Source organism: Bemisia tabaci, chromosome 7 (genome assembly GCF_918797505.1).
Source record: "Bemisia tabaci chromosome 7, PGI_BMITA_v3".
Classification (NCBI taxonomy): Eukaryota; Metazoa; Arthropoda; class Insecta; order Hemiptera; family Aleyrodidae; genus Bemisia; species Bemisia tabaci.
In genome coordinates, this window is record NC_092799.1 from 6,658,272 (window position 1) to 6,684,657 (window position 26,386).

At 38.3% G+C, this 26,386-nt stretch overlaps 2 protein-coding genes across 3 annotated transcripts in view; both read right to left on the minus strand.

The window, feature by feature from the left end:
* Window positions 1-95: 95 nt before the first annotated feature.
* LOC109032689 (protein phosphatase 1 regulatory subunit sds22) lies at window positions 96-18,256 on the minus strand. Its single transcript, XM_019044944.2, has 11 exons — window positions 18,014-18,256; window positions 15,630-15,693; window positions 14,755-14,850; window positions 13,122-13,190; window positions 12,325-12,368; window positions 11,193-11,389; window positions 10,712-10,874; window positions 7,035-7,151; window positions 5,018-5,209; window positions 2,851-3,020; window positions 96-878 (listed from the first exon to the last, which is right to left on the minus strand). Exons 2-11 carry the CDS (start codon window positions 15,643-15,645, stop codon window positions 875-877), a joined length of 1,068 nt encoding a protein of 355 aa, XP_018900489.2. The 5' UTR covers window positions 15,646-15,693; window positions 18,014-18,256; the 3' UTR covers window positions 96-874.
* Window positions 18,257-20,362: 2,106 nt separating this feature from the next.
* LOC109032652 (uncharacterized) overlaps window positions 20,363-26,386 on the minus strand; it is a 99,271-nt gene continuing 93,247 nt past the window's right edge. For both annotated transcript variants that reach the window (XM_072302476.1, XM_019044896.2), the window contains exon 8: window positions 20,363-23,079. In XM_072302476.1, coding sequence (XP_072158577.1) covers window positions 22,778-23,079 — 302 coding nt within the window. In that variant the 3' untranslated portion in view covers window positions 20,363-22,777. The remainder of the gene's footprint in view (window positions 23,080-26,386) is intronic.

Below are 26,386 nucleotides of genomic sequence, written 5' to 3' on the forward strand. Positions count from 1 at the left end.
TCAGGCTTATGAGCTGCTGAAGCTGGTGGTAACTGATATTTGGTAGATCAACAAAATTGAAGCCTAGCGACAGACGGAAAAAACAAACACCCATATGTCAACAGGAATATTTATTTGTCAAAGAAGCAAAATACACGTGAAATTGACAGTTCCTTCTATTTTCGTATTTCATTAATTATTTCCTTCATTTTTTCATGAAAATATACGTGAATACCTGAAGCAGAAGAATGTACTCCATGGGTTTATTTGACTTTAAAGTCGTAGAGAAAGGCAGTTTTGACTCACCGGTTTGATTTCATAGGAATTCAAGGCATATGCTCCACGCATAAGTTATTTTTTGTCAAGAAAGAACGTGCCATAAATTAGTTAATTCCAAAGTGGTATCAGTTAATTTTTCAAGAATATTTTTAGGTAACGATTACAATATTTGGTGTTATGTGCGAGAGAGGATTTAAGTCTAACAAGATACAGACTCTACTTCCTTGTTTCAAATCATTTGAGTATTTATCCATGACAATACATCAGTATCAAAACAAGAGAAAAAAAGGAAAAAAGATTTGGAAGATAAAAGAAAAAAAATAATCCGATAAGCACAGCTTGCATATGCATTTGAATGGTGCTAAGTTTAAGTGTGAGTTCTGAATCCCTACTGAATGCACAAAAACTCAGCCTGTAGATGATCCAGAAATGTAGCGCAAGACTTACCAGGCTCTTCATAGAAAGTGCAGTTATTAAGGAGACACAAATCGAGTCTTACACATTTCCTTGCAAAAACTGAAAAACACTTTATTGTATTTTGCTTGAGCAGACCCTGGAACTGATCGGTAGGATTTGCTTATGCTTCCCGGATGCGCAGCACAGCTATTCAGGCAAATCACCTTAAAAAAAAATGCCAATCAATTAAGAGGTGCAAATAACTCCGACTAACAATAAAGCTAAAACTAAACTAAACTGGAACTACTAACTTTGAATGAACAGATTACAGAGTGTTGGTGATTTTGCCAGAGTGCTTTAAAATTCAGTACACACCTGAAATTCTCATTACAGCATATTTTTGTAAAAGGGAATATTGTGTTCCAATAAGCTTATTCCTCTCTGTAATCAGAATTTCACTTGTGCACTGAATTTTAAAGCACTTTGGCAAAATCACCAATGTTCTACTAATTTTGGGTGAACTAAACTGCCAACTTTTTTTTTCTTTCCTCTGTTCCCAAAAACTAGACTTCCTAAGTTTTAAAAAAAGCTGAAGATCATGCCCCGGAAATTATTTCCAACTCAGCTACAGTTGTTCAAAGTCAGCACAGTAGCACATTAAATGGACTTTTCCGCATGGTAAACCGCCTCAGAGTGAAACTTTCTTCAGGTACTTTTGAAAATCAAACTAGATACTCCTATAAATTGACTCAATACATGAAAAAGAAAACTTCCTACAATATTAGCCCTATAAAAGCATGTTTTGATAAAATGCAAAGCAATCGGTTTTTCAGGATAAATATTGACGTTCAACAACATACGGGAAAACTGTGTTGTACAACAGAAATGAGTTTTTTTGGTATAAAATGAAGCCTGGAAAAGAAAAAGTAACAGGGTTGAAGCATCTTAAAGCCATTTGTGGATGAGGAAATTGCACTTTTGACCCATATCTGGAGGGCGAGGGGAGTAAAGCTACCGGCATTGCAAATCCTAACTCATCGAAATAAACAAATTTTGACATTTGGATTGACAAACTCGAAGCAAAGCTTCTAAAGATTAGGGGGCATCTGACCTGTACCTTGTAATATGTTAGAAAATAAAGTAAAATATATGAATTGTAATTACTGTGCTTGATTCTGTGTGCTGCTGCCAAAATAATAATTGAAAATAGGGTAATTATTGGAGCTACGAGGGTAATCTCAAAAGTCTTGCGCGTTTTGCTCTTATTTCAAAATTATTGAAGATAAAGAAAATCCAATTAGATGCGCATATGAGGCATACTTTCACCTTTAATTTAAGCCCAAGTTTTAAAAAGTCGGATGAACAGGACGCCTAGGAGGTCATTTCTCCCGCGCCAACTTTGATGCGTTTCCTGCCACCTCTAGGTCCTTGGTATCAGTGATAAGTAAGATGTGCGGGCGATTGCGGCAAACCTGATCCGATCGTATTTAAAGCCTCAACAATATATTTTACCGGGTTAAACCTGGTAAAATATATTGTTGTATAAGAATTCGTGCCGAGTGGGTTCTGAAAATGCTGGCTCATCGCACGCCTGGAGGTGGCGGGAAATGCATCGAAGGCGACGCAGGAGAAATGACCTCCTGGGTGTCCTGTTCATTTGAATTTTAAAAACTTGGGCTTATATTAAAGCTGAGAGTATGCCTCATATGTGCACTAAATTGAATGTTCTCTATCTTTATTAGTTTTGAAATGAGAGCAAAACGCGCCAGACTTTTGGGATTACCCTTGTAATTGGTGTATTTTTTTATCTGCATTTGAGCTCAGTTTGAGCCCTTCATTTACTAAAAGATCATGAATTTTTTTGAACTGAATATGGATGGCCAGTATGGAAAATCATACATTTGGATTACAATGTTTCAAAATTTTCGTACCTACTTTATTTTTTCCATGAGAAACAAGCAAACGCTTTACTTTGAAATATAAACTGAATGTTCTGCTGACAGACAAGACAAATGGAGGAAGTTTTCATGAAGTTACATTGACTAGGTTTCAAGAGAAAAATGATGTAAGACATGAGATCTATAAACTGTCTTGCAAACAAAGACAAGTGGTTCTACACTTTGGCTGTCGATACGCAATTACTTCACACTTGGAACATTTAATTTACTTGGAAAAAAAAACAAAACAAATACTTACCTAGCAGAGGTGGCGTCTATTTGAGTGATCCATGGTACAGCAAGCTTGATTTTGCGCCTGTAATTAACGTCGCTGGCGAGTGGATTTCTTTCCAGGTAAATCGTTTGCAGGTTTTTGTTCTTTGCCAACTCATCAACACAGGCCCAATCAGCGATGCAATTGTCATTTAACTGATGATAAAAATAAAAAAAAATTACGATTAAAAGTCTGGGATGATGAAGAGAATAAATATCAACTGTGACACAACACAACGCATATTCAGTTTTCGGTGTTTAGTAATCTCAACTCTTAATTTATTGCATCAAGGGAGGACAAACCAACAATATCGCTTGATATTTTCACAGCTTATTCTTTACAGAGTGAAGAAGAATCACAGAGTAATTTTCAAGCAATGAAGTTGATTATTTTCTCATTTAAAAATAAAAATTACACGCTGTTTGTAGGGATACAACGACCAAACTGGGATAAGCATTCCTACAGTTTCACGATTGAAATGCAATGCCTAAAACTATAGTGGTTGTTTACAAAACACCAAAGCGGTTGCTTATTGAGTGAAAAGACGCAACTCCATTCCAAGGTTGCATTATTTACTCGAACAATACAATTGCTACCAAAAACACGACAGTGCAAGTTTTGCCTAAAATCTGACTAACTTTTGAGCATCGTCAGAAGAGAAATCAGGGAAATTATCGGTAAAAAATGTTTGAGGATCTCTTGATAAAAACACAATTTGCAAGTAGAAATTCAGCAATATTAAAATTTAGTTACAAGTTTTCGTCTGAGAATTGGAAAAATGAGCACAAGTAACCTAAAAAATCCATCTATTAAAATAATATCATGTGCCAAGGTTCATTTAATATGTACTGTAGATTATTTTTGTTTATTCGATGTTGACAGTTGTACGAATGAGTTAGTGTCCTAATTTCACGGAGACATAGAAAAATATACCTGGATAGCAGGTTTTACTGCCGAGAAAAAAGGCAGCCCATCACAATCTATGAAACCTAAAATACTGTGTAATCCTGATTGCAAATATATCCTCGCTTCTTGCTAAATTTCGTGCTAAATCATCGAGAGTAGTCACAAAGTCCGTGATTAAGACCACCTCAAATTGTTGATGGCTCTTAAATATTCCAAATATATTCCTATATATTTGGCTCCAGAAACGGCACTCCTCCGTTACAGTGCTTCAGAATCGCCATCGACGACTCTTTTTTTTGCGAGGAAACTCCTTGATTGTTAAACTTGTGATCTAAGCTGAAGATATCATTAAATTATGAAGAAAGATTAGTTAAATTTTTATACCTCTGAGAGTATTTACTTTTCTTGTTAAGAATAAACATATAAAAGGAAATTCTGAGACACTGTAACTGAAAAGTACCCTTTATACACCTAAGTCCAAACCAGTTGAATCCACTTTTTAGGGTCAAAATCTCAGCTTTACAGGAAGCTGCAGATTATTTAATTTGCTATTATTTATTATTTTTAAGAAATAAACGTACCGCAATTTCCTTTGGACAGATCATGCTTTGTTTTTCAGTAAAACTACCAAATTTCCTGAGAAAGTTATGATTATCAGAAATGAGTATCAAAATAAATATAAGTTGAGGCGCCTTGGGTGCAGAAAAGGCATTTCCTGGTTGCGGTGTTTTGGAATCTCCACTGCTAACTTATATTTTAGAGAGGAAACTATCGGATGAGAGCTCTGAAATTTTTCAGTTTCAGTGTTGTAAAATCATAAAGAAACCGCAGTAAAAGTCTCAACGGATTCCATACTTTTGCTTTAATTATAATGGATGAAACGTCAATAGAGATTCTGCAACACTGTGACCAAGAAATGTCCTTTCTGCACTCAGTGCTTCAATTAGCACGGCGAATCTACAGAATAAATGTGACCAGGTCTATGAAAAGTGACCTCATCTTCTAAAAGAAATAAACACATTTTTCTACGACTAGAGTTTTCGGCTTGGGACTTCAGGACTCATACCCCCTTCAATTTCTGAGATTTTAGGGTCAAACTTGCACCAAAGTTTCCAACTTCTCTTCCTGCATGCTTTTGTAAAAAGTCAAGGAAAGTTTTCTCCTGGAAGATAAGGTCGATTTTCATAGATCCCGTCACAAATTAAAGGTAGACTCAAATCAAAGGTCACTGATGAAATTGACTTACCCAAAGTTCTTCGAGCTTGTCAAGGTGGGACACATTTGAGATTTTGGTGATTTTGTTCTGAGCCAAGTCAAGTGTTGTCAGGTTTAGATTTTTGGTCAATCCGTCGATTTCTGTTAACCCGTTTTCAGATAGGAAAAGTTGGTCCAGCTCTGTCAGCTCTTCTAAATTTTCAATTTTGGTTAAACGATTTCTCTAAAATAAAACAAACGAAGATTATTAAAGAAATTCTGAGAGATGGCATCAGAGGAAATTAACGATAGAAGGAGGGTGTTCATTATTTTGTTTTATTTTTTTCTATTTGAGTGAGCCATGTGCAAAATTTGGATCATTCATTAGCTGAAAATGCTTCTCATCTGCTGTGAGGGAGATGATAAAATGCTGATACACCAGTATTTAGTGGCATGGCCAGAAACTAATCATAGATCTATAAATAAAAAATTTAACATAGAGGGGATGAGCTCACAAAAAATTCCTGACAATCAGGAATGACAGCGTTTTTCAGGGAAAAGTTTTCAGTGAGTGAATGGGCCCATGATAGTGCTAGTATGTTTGCTTCTCCAAACAATCGCTACTTGGACAAGGGTAATGTATATGAGGTGATTGCTGCCTAGTCATTTATATAAGGCCGAATTTAGAAATGAATTTCCTACATTTAAAGGCAAATCTCCTGGAAACTTTTTCATTTCATTGCAGCTAAAGAGGGGTTGCGATTTGCGCCGAAATCGGCCACCCCACGGAATTGAAATTTTTTTGGATATTTGGCAGTTGACGGTGCATATTTGACGGAAATAATCGAGTTTTGCCTTTACTCACGTTTTTGGGCTGTGAAACTGGGGCCTAAACATAACTTCGGAGCCGGAAATGGCTGAAATTTTGCGTTTTTTGTGGTTCTACCTCAGATTTTGCCCTGGGCCCAAAGGCGACGGATGATGAGCTTCAAATATGGTGTCTGGAACACCTAGACACGTAACATACTTGAATATGATCAACCGTCGCCTTTGAGCCCAACTTCTAAATCGAATTTTTCCAACTTTTTAGCCCGAAATGGCTGAAAATCCATGTTTTTCGCGGTTCTACCTCAGAATTCGACCTGGGCCCAAAGGCGACGGGTGATGAGCTTCGAATATGGTGTCTGGGACACCTAGATATGTAACATACTTGAATATGATCAACAGTCGCCTTTGGGCCCAACTTCAAAATCGAACTTTTCCAAATTTCCCACAGAGCAAACTACTCTGACCTCATGAGGCCATGATAAGCACTGCAGAGTTACATTTGGTGAAAACTGCCTTCCGTCGAAAAGAACCTGTTTAGAGGTTCCTATCAACACATATCTCTCACCTGGGATAGTCATCAAATACAAACCTGTATGCTGTTCAATTACACTGAGCTTTTTATGAAGGTAACATAACCAAGCACTAGAGAGCGCAAAGAAGCAATCAAGGAATCTGGAGTTGACAAGTTTACCTCTACGTGAAATAGTACAAAACTCATTTTTTAGCAGTCATTCAAGTAACTGGTGACAGTCAATATAGCAAGACTATATGAACCCATTGTCTTTATTCAAAGGCAAGTTCTGGGTTCAGTCCAGAACCTGAATAGAACGTTAGACAAACAGGACTTTTCAACTATTTTGGGCTTAAAGTTGGAAAAGTCCGATTTTGAAGTTGGGCCCAAAGGCGACGGTTGATCATATTCAAGTATGTTACGTCTCTAGGTGTCCAAGACACCATATTTGAAGCTCATCACCCGTCGCCTTTGGGCCCAGGGCAAAATCTGAGGTAGAACCTAGAAAAACGTGAAATTTCAGCTATTTTCGGCTCCGGAGCCATGTTAAGGCCCCAGTTTTGCAGCCAAAAAACATGAGTAAAAGCTAAACTCGATTATTTCCGTCAAATATGCACTGTCAACTGCCATACATCCAAAAATTTCTCAATTCCGTGGAGGGGCCGATTTCGGACCAAATCGCAACCCCTCCTTCACACTCCACAGACAGAAAGACTTACTCTGTACTCACCTGTAAACTTAGTATCTGCAGATTTTTTAGGGTGCCTAAATTTTGAATTTTATTTATTTTGTTCTTTCCAAAATAAAGCTGCTCTAAGTTGACCAAGGTTTCAATATTTTCGATTTCCTGCAAAAATATAAAATTAAAAACGTTAGCAGTGTAATTTCAGGAGTTTCAGGATCAAAGCATGTTAAAACCAAGACCAATTCATACAGGTCAGTCATTCCCGAGGACGAGTTTTGGTACTCTACTGCGCAAAGACGTAGTATTGAGTGCCTGCAATGTATTTCTCATGGGAGCACCCATTGTGACATAGCATTGAGTGCTGCGAGTTAGGGTCGGGCGGGGGAGTGGATTTCAAAAAAGCTGCGCAATGACTGACCTGTGTGGATTGGTCTTGGTTAAAACAGCACTGACCTATACAATGCTTTTTCTGCATGAGCAAACTTTCATCGTTTAGACAACTCAGCAAGCTGCTCGGCAAGCCCCTTGACAAGCTACATTGCAAATAGTGGGGCCGATAAGCATAACAATCGTGCACTTCTGGAAGAAAGCATGAAAATTTCAGGGATTCATCTCTACCCTATAGACATTCGATTTAGACATAGACCCCAAAAATCTGAGCCCCCTGGGGGGGGCAGGGGGGGCCCTTAATTTTGAATTTTGAATAACTACTGAACGGCTAATGTTAGCGTAATTTTTCTTTAACAGGACGATGGGAAATTTTATTAGGAACAAAAATGATTCTTATGAATTTTTCTGTGGGATCGATATTTAAGGCTCCAGACGGGAAAAACCATCGGGGGACGGGGAGTCGGCCCTTCTGATGCAGATCCGCGCGCTACGCTGCCTGCCCGGGACGCGCGCCGCGGCGCAGTACGGTGTTACCGACGACACAGCCGCTTGTATTGGTTTAATCTCAACGATGCGTAGTTTTAAAAATATTATGAATTTACCATAATGCCTAAATACCTTAAAATAGGGCTTAACTTTTGCAGGTAATATAGGTATACAAGCAAAGCGCACGGCAACAGAAGGAGAATGGGGTTATGTGCTGGAGTTCCGGACTGTTTTGTTGTATGGGTTTGTCAAGTTTTATTACAGCATCCGAAATAACTGTATCAGACATCAGTTGAACGGAATAAAATCTGACGCACAGTTGTCTCGCGAAGGGGGGGGGGGGGGCGGGCTAAAAATCACAAATCTTATTTGTATACCACGATGACCTGAAAAATGATTTTAAAGTGTTTTTTTTTCTTTTTCTCGGTGCTGCGCCACCAGAATGGTATCTAAATATGCTTACATACCCTAAAGTTCCTGGGAGACGGCTTCCAGCCAGACTTTGAAGACGGGGAACCTAATTTTGTAAAAAATGAGCATACATAAGAACATGCTTATTCTCCTCTCTTTAAGGAACATTTTGGTACATCATTGCTACGTTTAGGCATTTTTTTAAGAGGACCAAAACCACCTTCAAAACTTGCTCCAAAAAAACGTCAAAAGAATCTTGAGAAAGCTTGATACGGATAAAAGACCCCTATAAAACCTTTGTTGGACTGTTTCTTGTACAGTACAAAGAATATTATTAAGTAATAATTAGCCGCCAATATCCGCTAATCTGTAAAGATGGTCCATTTGAGTGATAGGAAGTCGCGCCTACTGGGAACCTATCCTGCTCTTATGTCATCAATTAAATTGCGCATCAAACGATATCCCGTAATCTCGGTAATTTTGCAACTGATTACTGATTATTGATTTTGACTGATTTGTTGATATTTTGACCAGAAATAAACCTTTTGATAATCTCTGAATCTAATTCGATCAGTGCTATACTTTACGATAAAGTTTAAGGTGTACGTTTTCTGCATTGCATATTTTGCAAGTCCCGTTTCTTGACAATTGTCTCCATCTTACTTACCTATAACTCTTCCATGAGCTCCATACAAATCAAAAATCAGTACGAGATTTGCGGGTTGAAAAAAAAGAAATGCAATTAATTTCTTCCTGAGGTACTGGTCCTTCTCAGAGGTTCTTTAAAGGATCAGAACCTGCATGATAAATAAATTTCCTCCCATATTAATATTTTTTTCAATACAAATGTTATCAACTCCACTCCAAACTCCAAAGAACAAAATAAAAGATAACATACATGGATTTTTTGTACTGCTCATTCCATTTTTTATGTCTAGTGGTAAGGACCAATAATATCTTCAAGGGTGACTCGATAAAAAGAAGCGATAGTATTCAGATATTTTCTTTTTTTAATTCATTTAATATATTTTTTCTATTTTTTGAAAAATGCATATTTGTTGAATGACTGAAAGAGTGGGGAGTTCATGAAAATAAAAACTTCTATTGACTGGTTGGAGGGAGAAGAGGAGAAAAGAACATTGTCGGAATGTTCCGTATGTATCAGTACCTATGCAATTGCGAGAAACCATTTAACATGGACGAAAAACGATATTAGAGGAAAGTGAGGGAAATCTGGTAACCTTAGTGGCGAAGGGACTGTGAAGCCCCCCCACCCTCTCCACACTCCTCAAGTAATGCCTTTGCATCATCTTTTTCGAAATCCTTGCTTACGTAAGCAGCTCATGGTCCCATTCGCCGAAAGTAACATGAAAAATAAGCTAAAAATAAGTTATCAAGGATCCGCCATTTCCAATAGTCATGAAAAAGTGGGTCAAAATCGTATTAAAACTTGTTATGTTGCTCTAGTATCTTGAAAAAATGTAATTTTTTACAAATCTTACGTGAGGAAGAGGTAATTTACTCTGTACTGAGGTCGGAAAAGCTCTGTATTCAGAGAAAACAAGACGCGTGATGCGCGATAACCGACCCCTCCTATTGACTCGGCGCTCTCACATTGGAGTATTTCGCCTTTTGCTTGTTTTCATGTGTTACTGATAAAAAGTGGGGCTTATATTACATATACTAAGGCAAAGTATTTAGGCATTACGGTAAAATCATAATATTTTTAAAACCACGCATCGTTGAGATTAAACCAATACAAGCGGCTGTGTCGTCGGTAACACCGTACTGCGCCACGGCACGCGTCCCGGGCAGGCAGCGTAGCGTGCAGATCTGCATCAGAAGGGCCGACTCCCCGTCCCCCGATGGTTTTTCCCGTCTGGAGCCTTAAATATCGATCCCACAGAAAAATTCATAAGAATCATTTTTGTTCCTAATAAAATTTCCCATCGTCCTGTTAAAGAAAAATTACGCTAACATTAGCCGTTCAGTAGTTATTCAAAATTCAAAATTTGGGGCCCCCCCAGGGGGCTCAGATTTTTGGGGTCTATGTCTAAATCGAATGTCTATAGGGTAGAGATGAATCCCTGAAATTTTCATGCTTTCTCCCAGAAGTGCACGATTGTTATGATATTTTCCACTTATCGGCCCCACTAAAACATGTAGTTGTTTCCCTAAAATTCCGCACGCAGCTAGCACAGATTGCATTGATGTTGTAAAGCTTGACATGCTGTCTGAACGCACATTCACTGTTCCCCAATTTATAACGGGTTATTTGAAAATTTGTGTCCAGTTATAGAACTTAGATACCCTTTAACTGAATTTAAACCAAATCAGAACTGATGTTAGAAGTCCTTCGGTATTCACGCATTTTAACACTTGTAAAAAAGTCATTTTCCTTAAAGATCAAGGGTGCTAAAATTTCGGTTACTCACTCGGATTTTGTTGTCTCCTAGTTCCAGCATGGTTAGATTGACTAGGTGAGAGAGGTTTTGAACTTTGCTGATTCTGTTAGCACATAGATAAAGCTTCTTCAGTTTAAGCAACTTGTCAAGCCCTTGAATTTCAGTAATACGGTTGAATGATAGATCTAGGATTCTGAAAAAAAATTAGGAATAATGAAAACTAGTGATTCACTGCTATGTGCGGTAAGAATGTGTAAATCAAGTAGTAAAGCAAACACTGAAAATAAAAATAAATTATTGAACAGCGGTTTTCGTTTTACATTGGCTTACAGGCACATTTATCATTTAAACACTGTCATAATGGATTCATTCTGATTTTAATTTTGAAAGCCTGGGACTGTAATATTTCTTTGAAAAAGGAAAAAATGTCTGCAATAAAATCAGTAAAAAAGTTGAATCCATTAACAGACAGATCTATTTCTGATTAAGGCGAGTAAAAAGATACACTTACTCTAAATTTACTAAAGTGTCAAGGTTTTCAATGACGGTGATCTGGTTGTCATACAGCTCAAGTTCTACAAGAGTGGTCAATGATTCTAAGTTTTCGATCTTCTTGATCAAATTCCAACGCAAGTACAGTCTTTCAATTCTCCGTAGTTGATGCAGTCCATCCATGTTCCGCAAACGATTGTGATTCAAATCAAGCTCCTAAGTGATACAACACAAAAACCACCATAATAGACAGACGAATGATGAGGTACAAACAATTAATCAATGGCCTCTAGACAAGGTACGAATTAAAGTACTATGCAACATATTTTTCCTTAAATATTTCAGGAGGAAAACAAATCATGCAACAAAAAGTCGAGAAGTCAACTTTCAACAAGATATTTGTACTTTTAAGTATTTGCGATAAAAATTGGTCTAATAACAAAATACAAATGACGCCATGCTGTTTGTATAATCTAACTTAAATTTTATCTACATTAAAAATACTTGATAATGTGTATTTTGTTTAGGAGTTGCCTTCCAAACTTCCTGATGTGTGAATCCTTTTTTTTGTATTTGCAGAGAAAATATTTGATGTCTTCTATTCGTTAAGGTCTTGTCTGATATCCCATTCGAACAATTTTGGATGGTTAAATGGCAATAGGTGAGTAAAAGTTTAAAATTGTCATTATAGTACTTCTGGCAAACTCAAATACGAATTCAAAAACATAATTCAAATTCAAGGTTCATAGATTCACACTTGACATTTCATTTAATTTTTCACGCAAGTTCCCTGTGTTCAGAGCGAAAACTTGACACATTCGTGGGTCATTTCCGTAACACACCAAACCTTCTTCAGTTTCAAGGGGGTTTTGCCCCCAAATTAATGTTTTTTCAAGGTTTTTAACCCAAATTCCAAGATAAAGGTTTTTCATTGTTTTCTTGTCAAATAAAATCTGTGTTTTTTTTACTCTTTCCATTGCTATGAATACATATGTACATTAAAATGAGTCATTTTATAGTCCTACATTTTCAATGATGTGAGAATTACAGAACCTATGTATTTTTATTGCAATAAATTAATGTGTGAAACTATGATGTGTATCTATGAATATCATTCAAACGGACATTAATAAAAATAAAAAGAAACTTACTTCTGTGTCAATGTCAATGGTAATTGTTTCATCTTCGGCTGAGTCTAAAAAAAGAAGTAAAATTCATTTGTGATCAATAATCATAAAATAAGATATTCTCAAAAAGTAAAGGTATGAATACAACAAAATTGAAGCCTTTGTAAAAATTTGATAATTTGGGACGTGAAGAGTCAGAAATGAAAGCACCAAAATGAAAGAGGAATAGGCATGAGGTAATAAAAAATTCGGTGCTGGCTAAATTTCGAGATTTTGTGAAATGATGTTCTTCACTCTCTCTCGAGTAAAATATGCTTTTGAGCTTATGAGCTTTCTACATGCCAATCTAGAGAAAATTGGGCATAAAAAGTGCATCTTGCGGCAGAGTGACTTGCATTATCAAGTAGACAAATGTAGATGATCAAAGACCTAGCTCCTCTTTCCTTGTCTTGTGCTGGTCAGGAAGAAAGACACAGAGTCATCTCAGTTAAGAACAAACAGCTTCCCATTTTTGCCTCAGAGACAGAGTCATTTTGAGTCTGAGTACATGCAAAATTTGAGAATGTACTATAGGGACTGCTCAAGGTAAGAATTTTGGAGTGTCTTTAGACATTTCTCAACTTTATTTTTGTGCAATTTTACCTAGAAAAAATTCAACTCAATTGGCTGTAGTCCTCGGGCCCAACAGACTCATTTCTTCAAATTTTAAACAATCATACTTGAAATTCAGATGGCGAGAAATTTTAAGCTGGAGATAGAATTTCCCTTGCATATCAGAAGTGATTTCATTTGACGGACTTTTTAAACACTGAAAAACTTACTTGACTGCTCGGCAGATCCTTCAGCAGCAGGTTCCTTTTCACGAATGATTTCAAAGGTATTGCTTTGTTCTGAAATGTGAGAGGTAAAATTTTGAAACTCAAAGCTACTTTAAAAAAAAGGTCAATTTATGACAAAGCGACATCAAAGGCTTCTGTAAAAGATATGGCACTTGCATACTACTGGTACAACTAAGTCATCAATTTTTTACTGATTAGGGAAACGGAGATGGACAAAACTGCACTATGCATTAAATGAGTAGAAGACATCAACTGCCTTATTTCTCGAAAGATGATGTGGAAACTTGGTGCACACACAAAACTAACAAATTCTTAATACCGATCAATCTGAAATAATTACTTGACTACAAAGTCACAATTCTGTTGATTGTGCAACAAATCCAACTTTACAGCATTTGCAAAAAGAACTTATCAACGGTGTAAGTTGGCAATCACATAACTCGGTTTGCGATGTCGCAGGCTTCCTGTCATACTTTATTTCTTAAACGGAAAACTACTGAATGGCAATTCTTTAAAACTGCCGTGATTTTTCTCCTCTGTGTGAGGAAAATTCTGCAAAAACTTCAAGAAATGATGTCAATTTGTTCTGGAGGCGGAGATTTTCAGACACCGCAAACAAGATATGTGATTGCCGACTTACTTCGTTGAGATCTTAAGAGGGGAAAAGTGTTCCTAAAAGCACTCTAAAATTTCTAAAGCTCAGGTATTTTCAATTTTTCTCTGGAAAATGGCATGACTTGAATATACAAAGCAAGATTCAAAGCCATTAGCATTCCCAAACCTTATTTGAACCAGTTTGGCTTAAAGTTGGAGAAGAAAATAAATACCAATGATGATAAGTATACTAATAATAATAGATATGATATAAAAATAATAGGTTCCTAAAGTAGAAGATCGAGAGTGATAAGTGTAAAAAAAGTAACGCTGCATCAGAGACAATAGATCACATTACATCTAGTTGTGCATTGCTTGCAGGGAAGGAATATACCGAGCGGCATAATAACACGCCTAAAATTATACACCTAGCGCTGGCCAAGGATCAAGAACTCTGTGAAAGTGCTGAACCCTACTACAAATATTGCCCTGCCACAGTCCTGGAGCATCAGCAATTCCGACTTTATTGGGACAACCCAATCTTAACTGATAAAACCATCATGGTTAACAGGCCGGACATAGTGCTTGTTGATAAGTGAGATCGCACCCCTTACATCATCGATATTAGCATCCCTGATAATCATAATTTGGAGCTAAAGTATCAGGAAAAGATGGCAAAATATCTGCCCTTAGCGGCGGAAATGAAGCAATTATGGAACCTGAACATTGTTTGCATCAAGCCCCTAGTCAGTAACAGGAATGGTTCCAAAAAGTTTACTTAAACATATTCGAGACCTTGGAGTAGAGAGTTACTTGCTTCATAAAATGCAGAAATCCGTCGTCATAATACACACTATCTTGCTTGAATGGAACTTTCCATTCAAGCAAGATAGTGTGTACATATTACTGACTTTGGCCTGTGGCCTATCAGTAATACTTATACTGGAAGTATTCCCTCTTCCGAGTTTAAAGAAAGAAAAGGTATAAATACTTATAATAATATAAAAATAATATTAGGTACCTGGTCCTTTGGTGTCATCTGAGTCCGCAGTTTCCATCTTCACTACTTTATCTAAGACAGGGGACTCTACTGTGACAGATTTTTTACGTTCTCGAGCTAGATGTAAAAAATGAGATGTAAGGGAGAAATTAATAAAGTAATAAGGGATCAGAGGCAAACAATTTTTACAGGCTAAAAAAATTTACTTCACAAATTATTTAAGAGCCTAACAATATACGGTAACTGAAACTTACATGATCTAGGTACGTAGGTCTGATTAAAATTCATAACTATTCATCAAGATCTACTTGCAATCTTTTTCAGGTTTAAGGAAAGCAGGGCTTTATAAGGGGCTATTACACTCTAGGATAAAGTTATGGAAAATGTAATGTAAAAACACAAGGGGCCGAATAGCTTTAGGCCTCCACAATTTTCGACAAGGCTTCCATAATTTTCCAAAATGCTTTGGATTTCGACAAAAGGATCAAATTAACATGCTGATTAAAATTTAGTACATATTTTAGTTGATCAGTAATTTTTTTTCAGATTTCAGCATAAATTGTAAAATCATAGTACATACAAGGTACAAACATCGGCACTTGACAACCTGCCATGCTAGAGGCACAAAATTGCCAATTTAAAATGCAACTTTATGATCTCTACAGGCAAAAAAAAAATTTCCTGCTCGCAGTTAACTCTCTCTTGCAATAAACAGAAAACTCTGCCTGTGTCTCAAAATCCGATTTTTCAACCCACTTCAACTTAAGTAACACAAATTGCTACTGAAAATTCTGCTCTCATGCTTTTTTCCTGCAGATAGTCACGTTTAAAGTAAATAAGGAAAACGATGCTAAGAATAGGTCTCGAAGATATTGAAGCAGTGACAAGTGATTTACCTTCAACTTCTGCCATTTTATATAGTCTGCTCGCGATGCTTTGAAGCCCTTTGGTCACTGAAGTCTGAAACAGAAAGAAAAATGATAAGATATTTTAAAGAAATTATTTGCGGCTGAACAATTAAAAAAAATGACAGTACCTGACTAGAGGATACAGATTATATCATATGATCATCCGCCTATCAAACTATCACGATTGACTATCAAAATGCAAGGGGATGAAGCCAAAATTTCAGAGCATTGTTCCTTTTCCGCAGGTCTCCTGGATTCAACTGTACCATAAAAGGGATTACAGAAATTTTGGGATTGCAATTACTGAATTCAATAGAAGATACCATCAATTTCACAGTGGAAATAGAAAAAGAGGGGACTCTCCCATTTTTAGATTTGAAAGTAATCAGGGTAAATGATAGGCTTGAATTCGATATCTATCGAAAACCCACACATGTTGACGTATACATCAATGAAAAAGCGTATAACCCACGTGAGCACAAATTAGCCGCATTTAGAAGTTTAATACAAAGAATGATCAAAATCCCCTTGACACCAGAAAGACTGAATAGGGAAAGGACAAGAATTGTTGAAATAGGGCAAAAAAATGGCTTTGAGGAATCAGAAATCAACAGGATAATTAACACAGCAAAATACAAACGACGAATCAGGAATATTACCACCCTCCCAAAGGACTGTGAAGAAAGAAAATGGGTTTCAGTAAACTATCATCCTGCAATCTATTCAGACCTGAAAAAAGTTTTTAAAAATTATAGTCTATGCGTAGCTCCCAAAAATAAATACAACCTTAGAAATATTGGAATGAGGAATTTAAAAGATGAGACACCCGTTTTAAAAAAATCGGGAATTTATAAAATAAATTGTTCTGGATGCGAGAAAGTGTACATCGGACAAACGAAAAGAGATATCGAAACAAGAGCTAAAGAGCACGCTAGGAACATAAAAAACGAAGAAACAACAAAATCAGCAGTGGCAAAGCATTTTTGGGAGGCAAAATACAGCATAGAATTAAAACCTGAATTACTCAAATCAGTCACCAAAGCCAGTCAACTAAACACAGCAGAAAAGTTATATATTTTCAAACACCGCGCGAACGTTTTAAATGAGGATTTGGACGGACTAGACAACATCCTGTTCCGAGCATTGGAGTCCAAAGTTCGGCCACATGCATGCGATACGACCACGAATTCCGAATCAGTCAACAACCACTGAAGATGGGAGACGATTGAGGCTCCCGAAACTAGTCTGACAATTAGACGTAAGCGAATTTGAGTTTTTTAGTTTGATTTTAGCCTTAGTTGATTTAATCGGTTCGCTGTTTTTTAGTTTCGTTCATTGTTTTAATCATAAAAGGGATATTAATGAGTCCACTGAAATTGAGGCGTTGGGTGCAGTAAGTGAGAGAACATCTTGCCGTCGCTCAGAATCTACACTCGTCATTCACATTTTAGAGAGGAGCCATTTGAGTAAATTTTCGGACATAGTTGGTTTAGAGCATTGTAAAATCATACGGAGTATTCAGTAAAATTTTCCAAGAATCACATATATTTACCTGGATAATATCCTTGTGTACCGACCGAAAAATTTTACTTCAGTCTGCAAGAGTACATGGGCACCGTATGAGTGTTACACCTTATGCTGAGATCATTGCCGGATGGGGAGATTTGGGTGAACAACAGACATAAGAATAGAGGATGTATAAGAATTGACATAATGTTGAGGTGTATCGTCTGGAATATTTTCTGGAACTTTAAAGGTTGGCAAACTGATCTGACGTGTATGTAAATAGTGCCGACTTTAGGCAGGGAAGGTAAGACAGCTAGGGGGGTATATCAGGGTTTAGACGCACCTTCAGATTAGTTGATACAGCCGGATATACGAAGCATACCAGGCAACAGCACAGTCAAGACTGGCATTTCCATTGTCTCAGTACGTATTGCAATTCGGGTTGCCTGTCTCCTTGCCGAAATTTCCTAATGTGCGGTCTAGATTGCATTTACGTCAATGTTCGGAACTAGCATGTCATCTACTAGATATAGCAGGCCTGCACTCAGTGGTGTTCTAGAATGTTCCATCATCCAATTATGATGATCCAATACTACTTTACAGTAATTATACATTCCACTGTCTTTAGTGTTTTAAAAATAATCTGATTGAAAGGGAATCAATCAATTCTGAGGTGAAAGTACGGGGTACTGCACCTTCGTCCGCTATTGATCACACTAAATGAAGAATCAGAGTCCCAAGTGGTAATAGTCTAGGATCTAGACAGAACCATAATGTAACGAAGCTCAGAATATCATTTTGTGTTCATCGAAAGAACATCAGACAGTTTTGTACTGAGAAACCGTCAGTAGCTAGAAAATTCTTACCGTAGAAAAAGAATTCAAATCAAAAGGACGGGATGGCTGGCAACGGACCCGGATCGAAATAAATCACATCCCACTCAAGGATCAACCTTCCAGATTGACGGAAACTGATGGCGTGCGAAATCAGAAGCGGGGTGAATGAAATCGAAAACTGATAAAATATTTATTAGAACAATCAATTATTAGTTGTACAGGCGTTTTTCTTTATCAACGAACTAGACATCTAACCTCAAAGTCTCGAGAAAAACAACAACAGCTTTGAGCTTTTTCACCAGGTGCGTACGACCAATCAAATCCGTTCGCGCGCTAATTCAGGGCGCGGTTCTGGTGGATTATGAATTTTGGCGCGATAATTTAAAACGTCGCTCTTTTTTCTCGACGCGCGACATCCAATCGCCAACGTTAAGCGAGTAGTTACGCTTTCAGACAAAACATTAGCGACACAAGCATCATTGTGAAATTGAATTGAAGTGTTATGACAGTATTTATCATTATTTTAAGGTCTCTGACCCCTTAACTGTTTATTTTTTGTCACAATTCGTTCTACCGCTCTGCTGGACCGATTTTTTCCATGATTTTTTTCGGCTAACGGGAGGTGATAGGCCCTAGACAAGCTAATAATGATTCAGATGATTGTCTATTTTTCTCTATTTTTGCACACTTCATTAAAATAACCTGGGTAACCTCAGATTTGGGTAATATTAACCAGATTTTTTTCTAATATTAAGTGATAAAGTTAAACGTTCTTCCATTTAAACAAAGTAAATGCTCAGTTTTCGTGATGATTTTGATGAAATTTAAAAAAAAACCCTGGTATCTGATACTAAATCGTAGCTATTAGGATAGTTATTTTGATTTTTAATGGGGAACATGAAGGAAGTCATAAATAATGACGCATCGTTTAAGTGTCCCAGCGATTTTATCGTTCGTTCCTCCAGCGAGGGTCGGCTGGGCGGTGAAGACATCTTCGCAGCTTGACGCGCCTTCAATCCGGCGGAGCTGCAACATGTTTACACCCGTGGTCAAATAGATGTATGTCACGCCTAGCGTAAACGAACTTCAATATCGATGCATCCTCGCGAAAAGGAGCTTATTTACCTCGATTGCAACGTTGCAAACCACGGTTAATGCTTTAATTTCAATCAATATTTTTTAAAAGATACGCACAGATTCGCTGAAAAATTTTCAAGCATTTTTCGAACGATTTTAATTGAAATCACGGGAAATTACGTTACGACTTTATATTTAGTCCTAGTTCCTTTTTTTTTTTTACCGAAAAAAAAACCCTTGTCCCTGATTTTATATCGTAGCTATTAGGATTGTTTTTTTTTGTTTGTTACGGTGAAAATTAGAAGGGAGTCATAAATAATGACGTCGTCTAAGTGTCGCAGCGATTTTAGCGTTCGTCCCGCCAGCGAGGTTCGGCAGAGCGGTGAAGAGATCTTAGCAGTTTGACGCGCCTTCAATCCGGCGGGGCTGCAACATGTTTACACCCGTGGTCAAATAGATGTATGTCACGCCTAGCGTAAACGAACTTCAATATCGATGCTTCCTCGCGAAAAAGAGCTTATTTACCTCGATTGCAACGTTGCAAACCACGGTTAATGCTTCAATTTTAATCAATATATTTTAAAAGATACGCACAGATTTTCTTTAAAAATTTACAAGAACTTTTCGAACGACTTTAATTGAAATCACGGGGAAGATGTTTACTTCGTCTCACATTATAAATTTTGAGGGAAACTTCGGGAAGGGAATTTCACGAGGAAACCAATGGAGCCACTTTTAGAACCTCAAAGTTGTGTATTAACAGAGTTATGAGGGTTTGAAGTTTCAAAATTTTGTCCGACCTCTCCTATTGACTCAATCCATCGTTCGCCGTGCGATCCGCGCGATCAGGAAACCGGGACGGTCAAGCCGGTACCACCCGCGCCCGGGTCGGCACGCGCACAGTGTGGCCTGCGGCCCTCTTTGGACAAAAATAAAAAAATTCACAACTCGACATCTGAATATTTCTTTTTTTGGAGTTTGTCATCTTAAACATATTTCTGACTCACAATGATGGTTATTTTCAAATTTTTTCTCAAAACTACTTCAAAGTTGGGTACAAAGTGGGTGGGAAATGGGTCGAGAATCATTCGTCCATAAGAAATATACGGGAAAAAGACGTCAACTCCAAATGAAGATTTCTCGCTTGAAAAGCATAATGCTCTGGGTGGTTGACATTTTCTTAATCCTCACACATCCAACTTCAATTCTACCAAAAAGACATTTCATATTGTCATATGTCAACATTTTCTGTTTAAAACTTTGGAGATATGTGTCGGTAGAGAAGAAAACACCAGGTTTCAATACATAAATTTATTTACAATAGAATATACACGTGTTTGTCATTATCAGACGATTACCTATTATTAAATTGAAACAAATAAATTGAGAAACATGACCGTTGAACAGCTACATCAACAATTTAAAAAATAGTCATCACAACATGTTGATTTGTTGTTTAATTTGTGAACACTTACGCACTTACGCGTGCCATTAGTCGTATTTTAGAAGCTAGGACGCATAAAAGTAAGAAAACCTCAATTAAATCTATCAGTAGTAGAGGTTTGTGAACAGTATCTTGATACGAATAGAATACTTAAACCTAAAATATCACCTTTAAGAATTAAACTACAAATAATCGCCCAGCTCAATTAATCGATATTTGTTTTTAAAAAATTGTTGCTCGCTTATATTGTAACCTTTTTTCCACAATTTGTGAGGAATGCAGGAATTATCGCATCGAATTCAAATTGGAAACAGAAAAAAGTTCTCAGTGAAATAATAAAGGAGATGCATCATTTGATCAACGAGGAGTCTTTGAAACACAAATAAGCACAATAATCAGTACATTCTATCTTCTTACTATACATCTGAATTTTAAATTTTTCAGCACAAGAAGATTGCAAATTACGACACATGCAATTGAACTGAATCAAAAGGAACTTCGGTTATGTAGGGTTTGCATGTTTCATTTAATTCCATGAATGGTCCATAAAAGCACTTCGGCATCGACATTGATCAACAAGAGAGATTTTGTCCTCTCACTAGTCTCCTTAAAATTGTATTTGCTTACCAAGTTGGTTTTAGAGATTTTTCGAACAGATTTCCATAATATCCAGAAATCGGCGGCAAAGCAGCTTCGAAAATGATTGTCTACGGGGAAAATTACCCTCGTTTTACGGCGGCAAAATATTCAGTAGAACAATCTTTGTTGAAACTCGTGTTCTGAGAGTTCGGTGAAAAAATTTCTGAATTGAAGATGTAAAGTTGCATCGTTATCCAGCAATTTCAAACCCTGTAGGCTGATTATTGAAATTGATAGACAAAGGGGAAATGGAGCAATCTTATCGCTTGACACGGGCCATTAGTCTAAAGGGGTTAATGCCAATAAATAAAGGGTCTCTCGTGGGTTGGAGTTGGTTAGTCTAATTCCTACCATCTTTGACCATTGCAACCGCCCGCTTCCACCGATAGGATCAGTGTTGCTCAAGTTAAATAAAATATATGAAAGATTGGAATTTTCATGGTGTAAATTCATGAAATTTCACAAAGTTGTTAAACACATGAACGTACTTTAAGGAGCTGGATATGCAAAACGCATTAAAAAACTCCACAAGGCAAAAACCGCCCGGCTTTCATGTAATTGGACGTATTTCTATCAAACGGAACTAAGCGCCAATTTGAGTTCCTTTTGAGGAATTTAGAATGCCGAATAGCGCGTTCTGTCAAACGGACCTAAGCGCCATGGAAAAGCATTGCGAGCATGGGACGGAAAAAGCCGGACGCCCGATTCCGCCGCCAATCCAAGCCCCCCTCTACCTTCCTCAACCTATGGCGCTTAGGTCCGTTTGATAGGAATACGTCCAATTCTGCATTCAATTTCGAAAAATATTTTTCAATAGCTTTCATATTTTTCTGCAATTTCATGAAATATCTCACACAAAATTTTAATATTTTCTTTTTCATGAAAAATCGCAACCTTGAATAGGATCACTCCGTGTTCTCTTTGTCCTCTTCCTTTTCACTTCAAAAATTTGCACTTGCAGTCCCTAAAGTCCCCCCCTCCAAGTCCCTATTCATGCCAGTCCCAAGTAACCGTTGTTCGAGACTATCAAACTCGGGTCACATGCCCGAGAATCGAATCCGGGACCTCCCTCCTTGTCCATCGCTTTGCCTATCAATTTCAACAATGCGTTCAAATGGAGGACGGCGGGCTGATCATTGAAATTGATAGACAAAGCGATAGACAAAGAAGACATAGGGAGTATCGATCGATCCTATTGGTTAGAAAGTGATCAACTAACTATAGGGTCTCTCGTGGGTTGCCGTTAGTTAGTCTATTACCTACACTGAAAAAAATAGTATGCTGTTTTAGCACCTAGGATGTCAAAAATGTGTCTGGTGATCCCAAAATGCCGCCTTTACTGTCCTCGCAGTTAACTTTACATCCTACGAATGCAAATTCAACTGCGTGGGCAATCAAGGTAGCATCTTAGGATGACCAGACACATTTTTGACATCCTAGGTGCCAGAACAGCATACCATTTATTTCGGTGTGCCTCCTTTGCCTATTGCAACCACCCTCTTCTACCGATAAGATCCCTCCATACCCCTCTCGTCTTCTTTGTCTATAGCTTTATCTATCAATTTCAATAATCATGCTGAAGGATTTTATAAAATGTGATAAAAATCATCTCATTTTCAATTTGCGAAATGATCTCAAGCCTCGGACTGGGAGGGCTCTCCGATGGATATCTTGGTCTGGTTGAGGGTGGCGGGCCGGGGGGAGGCGAGGATCTGGTGGATGAGCACCTCGTTGCAGACCCCTTGCCGGAGGGCGTGATGGCGGGGGTGGGCCCCGGCGATGGGCGGGGGTGGAGGCGGGGGGGCCGGGCCGGGGTTGTCGTCCTCGAGGGCCGCCGCGAAGTTGGACTCGGCGATGGACAGGTCGTCCCGCTCGCGGAGGAAGTAGGCGTCGTTGTCGAAGCAGGAGACTGTGTCGTCCGAGGATATCGAGGAACCTGGAAAAAAGGAAATCGAGTTGGTTGATAAATACATACATTTTTAAGAGCAGCCCAAGACAATGATAACAGTGGAAAAACAAGGATTAAAAAAACGGGAAACAGGGCTAAAAATACACAAATAATGAAACCCGAGACGTTTCGACTCAAAACTGAGTCATTTTCAGTCGGAAACAATAAAATTTAAAAGAAAAAACGACGAAAACCTGAGCCTTACATGGTGGCGGCCGGGATCTGAGAGTCTCCGGGATCTCATTGTCTTGGGCTGCTCTTAAAAATGTGTATCTATGTTGGTTGATAATAGACAACGGGGGGGGGGGGGGGGGAGAGGATACCAGAAAATGTGGCATGAAACGCACGAAAGAAATGAAAGATTGGAAATTCCAGTGAAATATTTGATGAAATTTCACGAGGCTGTGAAATATTTCATATTTTTCAGGGGCCAGAGTATGCAACCCGCCCTCAAACACCCAAAAATAGAAGAAAATCACGATTTTTACAACCCTCGAAACATAAAAAGGAACTTGTATTTTTCAATATCTTTCATAAATTTCTGAAATTTCGTGAAATACTTCACGTGAAATTTCAAGATTTTATTTTTCATGAAATTTTGCCACCCTGCCAGAACTACATTACTTAGATTAGTCTAGATTAGACGGATAAGTAACAAGGTGGAGGAATGGTGCTGGGCAGTGGCGTGGCGTGCTTTGCGATGTATAAATTCATCTGCCATTTAAACCAATTGAACAGGATCGGTAGACAGGGTGTTCGCAAGGAAATCCTTAATAATCAATTTTCAACCATAGCTTCAAATGGAGAGATATCGATAGTCAATCATTCACGCCACACCAGTGGCTGGATCTACACCATTTCGTGGGGAACACAAAACCAAAAATTCCAACTTACACGTAATAATAACACTTGATAAGATCAAATACAAGCATACTCTTCTTTGACATCTGGATCTAGAAAAACGTGTTTGGACGGCTCTAACCTATAATTTTTGCGAAACGATTTATTTAAAAACTAAAGCATGATTCTATTACAATTGCAAATCTTCTCTTTGAAAGATGCATATCCAGAAAAACTGTGACCTAACATTTTGACATCGCATAATATCTAAGCCCCATCCCTTGATCAAGCTGTAATTTATTGTAACAAAGATTTTTTCTACCGATGCAAGTTCCCTCGTAATTTTTCATGGTGCCGTTGAGGATTTTACCCATTTCCCCATATTACTCTATATAAAGCTGCCGTTACCACTCACTCTGCCCCCCCTAGATAAAAATTGGCCGAAGCGATTTCCTTTAAAATTGGTACACGCTTAGCTATTGTAATGAGGAGTTGATTAAAATTATTCCCGTTCAAATCCGCTGCCTAGGACGCCCGCAAGAGCGATAAGTTGTTTTCCCCATAAGAAAGCATAGGGAACGCGGCGGAGCGCAGCGCACGGGGAATGAAGCAGCCGTTCCGTGGTTGCCATAGCGACCGCGTAACTCCGTGGACTAAGGGGCGGGGCGATGCCGACTTGGCTCGAAGTGGCAGCGCGCGGAGTGCTTCAACCCGCTCACACATCATTATTATTATTATTATTATTATTATTATTACTCTATATAAAGCTGCTGTTCCCACTCACTCTGCCCCCCCTAGATAAAAATTGGCCGAAGCGATTTCCTTTAAAATTGGTACACGCTTAGCTATTGTAACGAGGAGTTGATTAAAATTATTCCCGTTCAAATCCGCTGCTTAGGACGCCCGCAAGAGCGAAAAGTTGTTTCTCCATATAGCATTACATTGGAGATACGCGGTTGTTTACGCGCATCGCGCCGAACAGGTTCAATCCTGTTGCGTGACGTCACTGCCTTATAGACGAAATATAAGGTTTTAGGCGGTATTTTTCAACGGATTTTTGTGGAAATTGGTTAGCGGGGGTATTTTTCAACGGGGATCTCGAATTTTTGGTCGGATTTTCAAAATCTCAAAATCCAAGATGGCGGCCGTGGCCTAAAATGCTAAGTCGGCTCCTGTTTGATCGATTTTCGTGAAACTCGGTATCCAGGGTATTTTTCGACGAGAAACTCGAATTTTTGGTCGGATTTTCAAAATCTCAAAATCCAAGATGGCGGCCGTGGCCTAAAATGCTAAGTCGGCTCCTGTTATATCGATTTTCGTGAAACTCGGTATCCGCAGGTATTTTTCGACGAGAAACTCGGATTTTTGGTCAGATTTTCAAAATTTCCAAATCCAAGATGGCGGCCGTGGCCTAAAATGCTAAGTCGGCTCCTGATATATCGATTTTCGTGAAACTCGGTATCTACAGGTATTTTTCGACGAGAAACTCGAATTTTTGGTTACATTTTCAAAATTTCCAAATCCAAGATGGCGGCCGTGGCCTAAATTGCTAAGTCGGCTCCTGTTTGATCGTTTTTTGTGAAACTCGGAGATCTAGGGTACTTTTCGACGGGGATCTCGAATTTGTTGTCGGATTTACAAAATGTCAAAATCCAAGATGGCGGCCGTGGCCTAAAATGCTAAGTCGGCTCCTGTTCGATCGATTTTCGTGAAACTCGGTATCCGGGGTACTTTTCGACGGGAAACTCGAATTTTTGGTTAGATTTTCAAAATTTCAAAATCCAAGATGGCGGCCGTGGCCTAAAATGCTAAGTCGGCTCCTGTTCGATCGATTTTCGTGAAACTCGGTATCCGGGGTACTTTTCGACGGGAATCTCGAATTTTTGGTCGGATTTTCAAAATCTCATAATCCAAGATGGCGGCCGTGGCCTAAAATGCTAAGTCGGCTCCTGTTCGATCGATTTTCGTGAAACTCGGTATCCGGGGGTACTTTTCGACGGGAAATTAGAATTTTAGGTCTGATTTTCAAAATTCAAAAATCAAAATGGCGATCGTGGTCTAAGTTGTTATCTTGGCTTCCGATCCATCGATTTTTGTGAAATTCGGTATTAGGAGGTGTATTTTGACGGGAAACTCGCATTTTTGGTCAGATTTTCAACATTTCCAAATCCAAGATGGCGGCCGTGGCCTAAAATGCTAAGTCGGCTCCTGTTCGATCGATTTTCGTGAAACTCGGTATCCGGGGTACTTTTCGACGGGAAACTCGAATTTTTGGTTAGATTTTCAAAATTTCAAGATCCAAGATGGCGGCCGTGGCCTAAAATGCTATATCGCTTCCTGATATCGATCGATTTTTATGAAATTCGGTATTAGGAGGTGTATTTCGACGGAAAACTCGCATTTTTGGTCAGATTTTCAACATTTCCAAATCCAAGATGGCGGCCGTGGCCTAAAA

What these genes read in the sequence shown, in the direction of transcription:
- LOC109032689 (XM_019044944.2), bottom strand. An exon ending in AGATGACACCAAAGGACCAG is followed by an intron (nt 13,191 to 14,754) that starts GTACCTAATATT and finishes CTCACATTTCAG; the next exon opens with AACAAAGCAATACCTTTGAA. An exon ending in CCATTGACATTGACACAGAA is followed by an intron (nt 11,390 to 12,324) that starts GTAAGTTTCTTT and finishes TGTATCACTTAG; the next exon opens with GAGCTTGATTTGAATCACAA.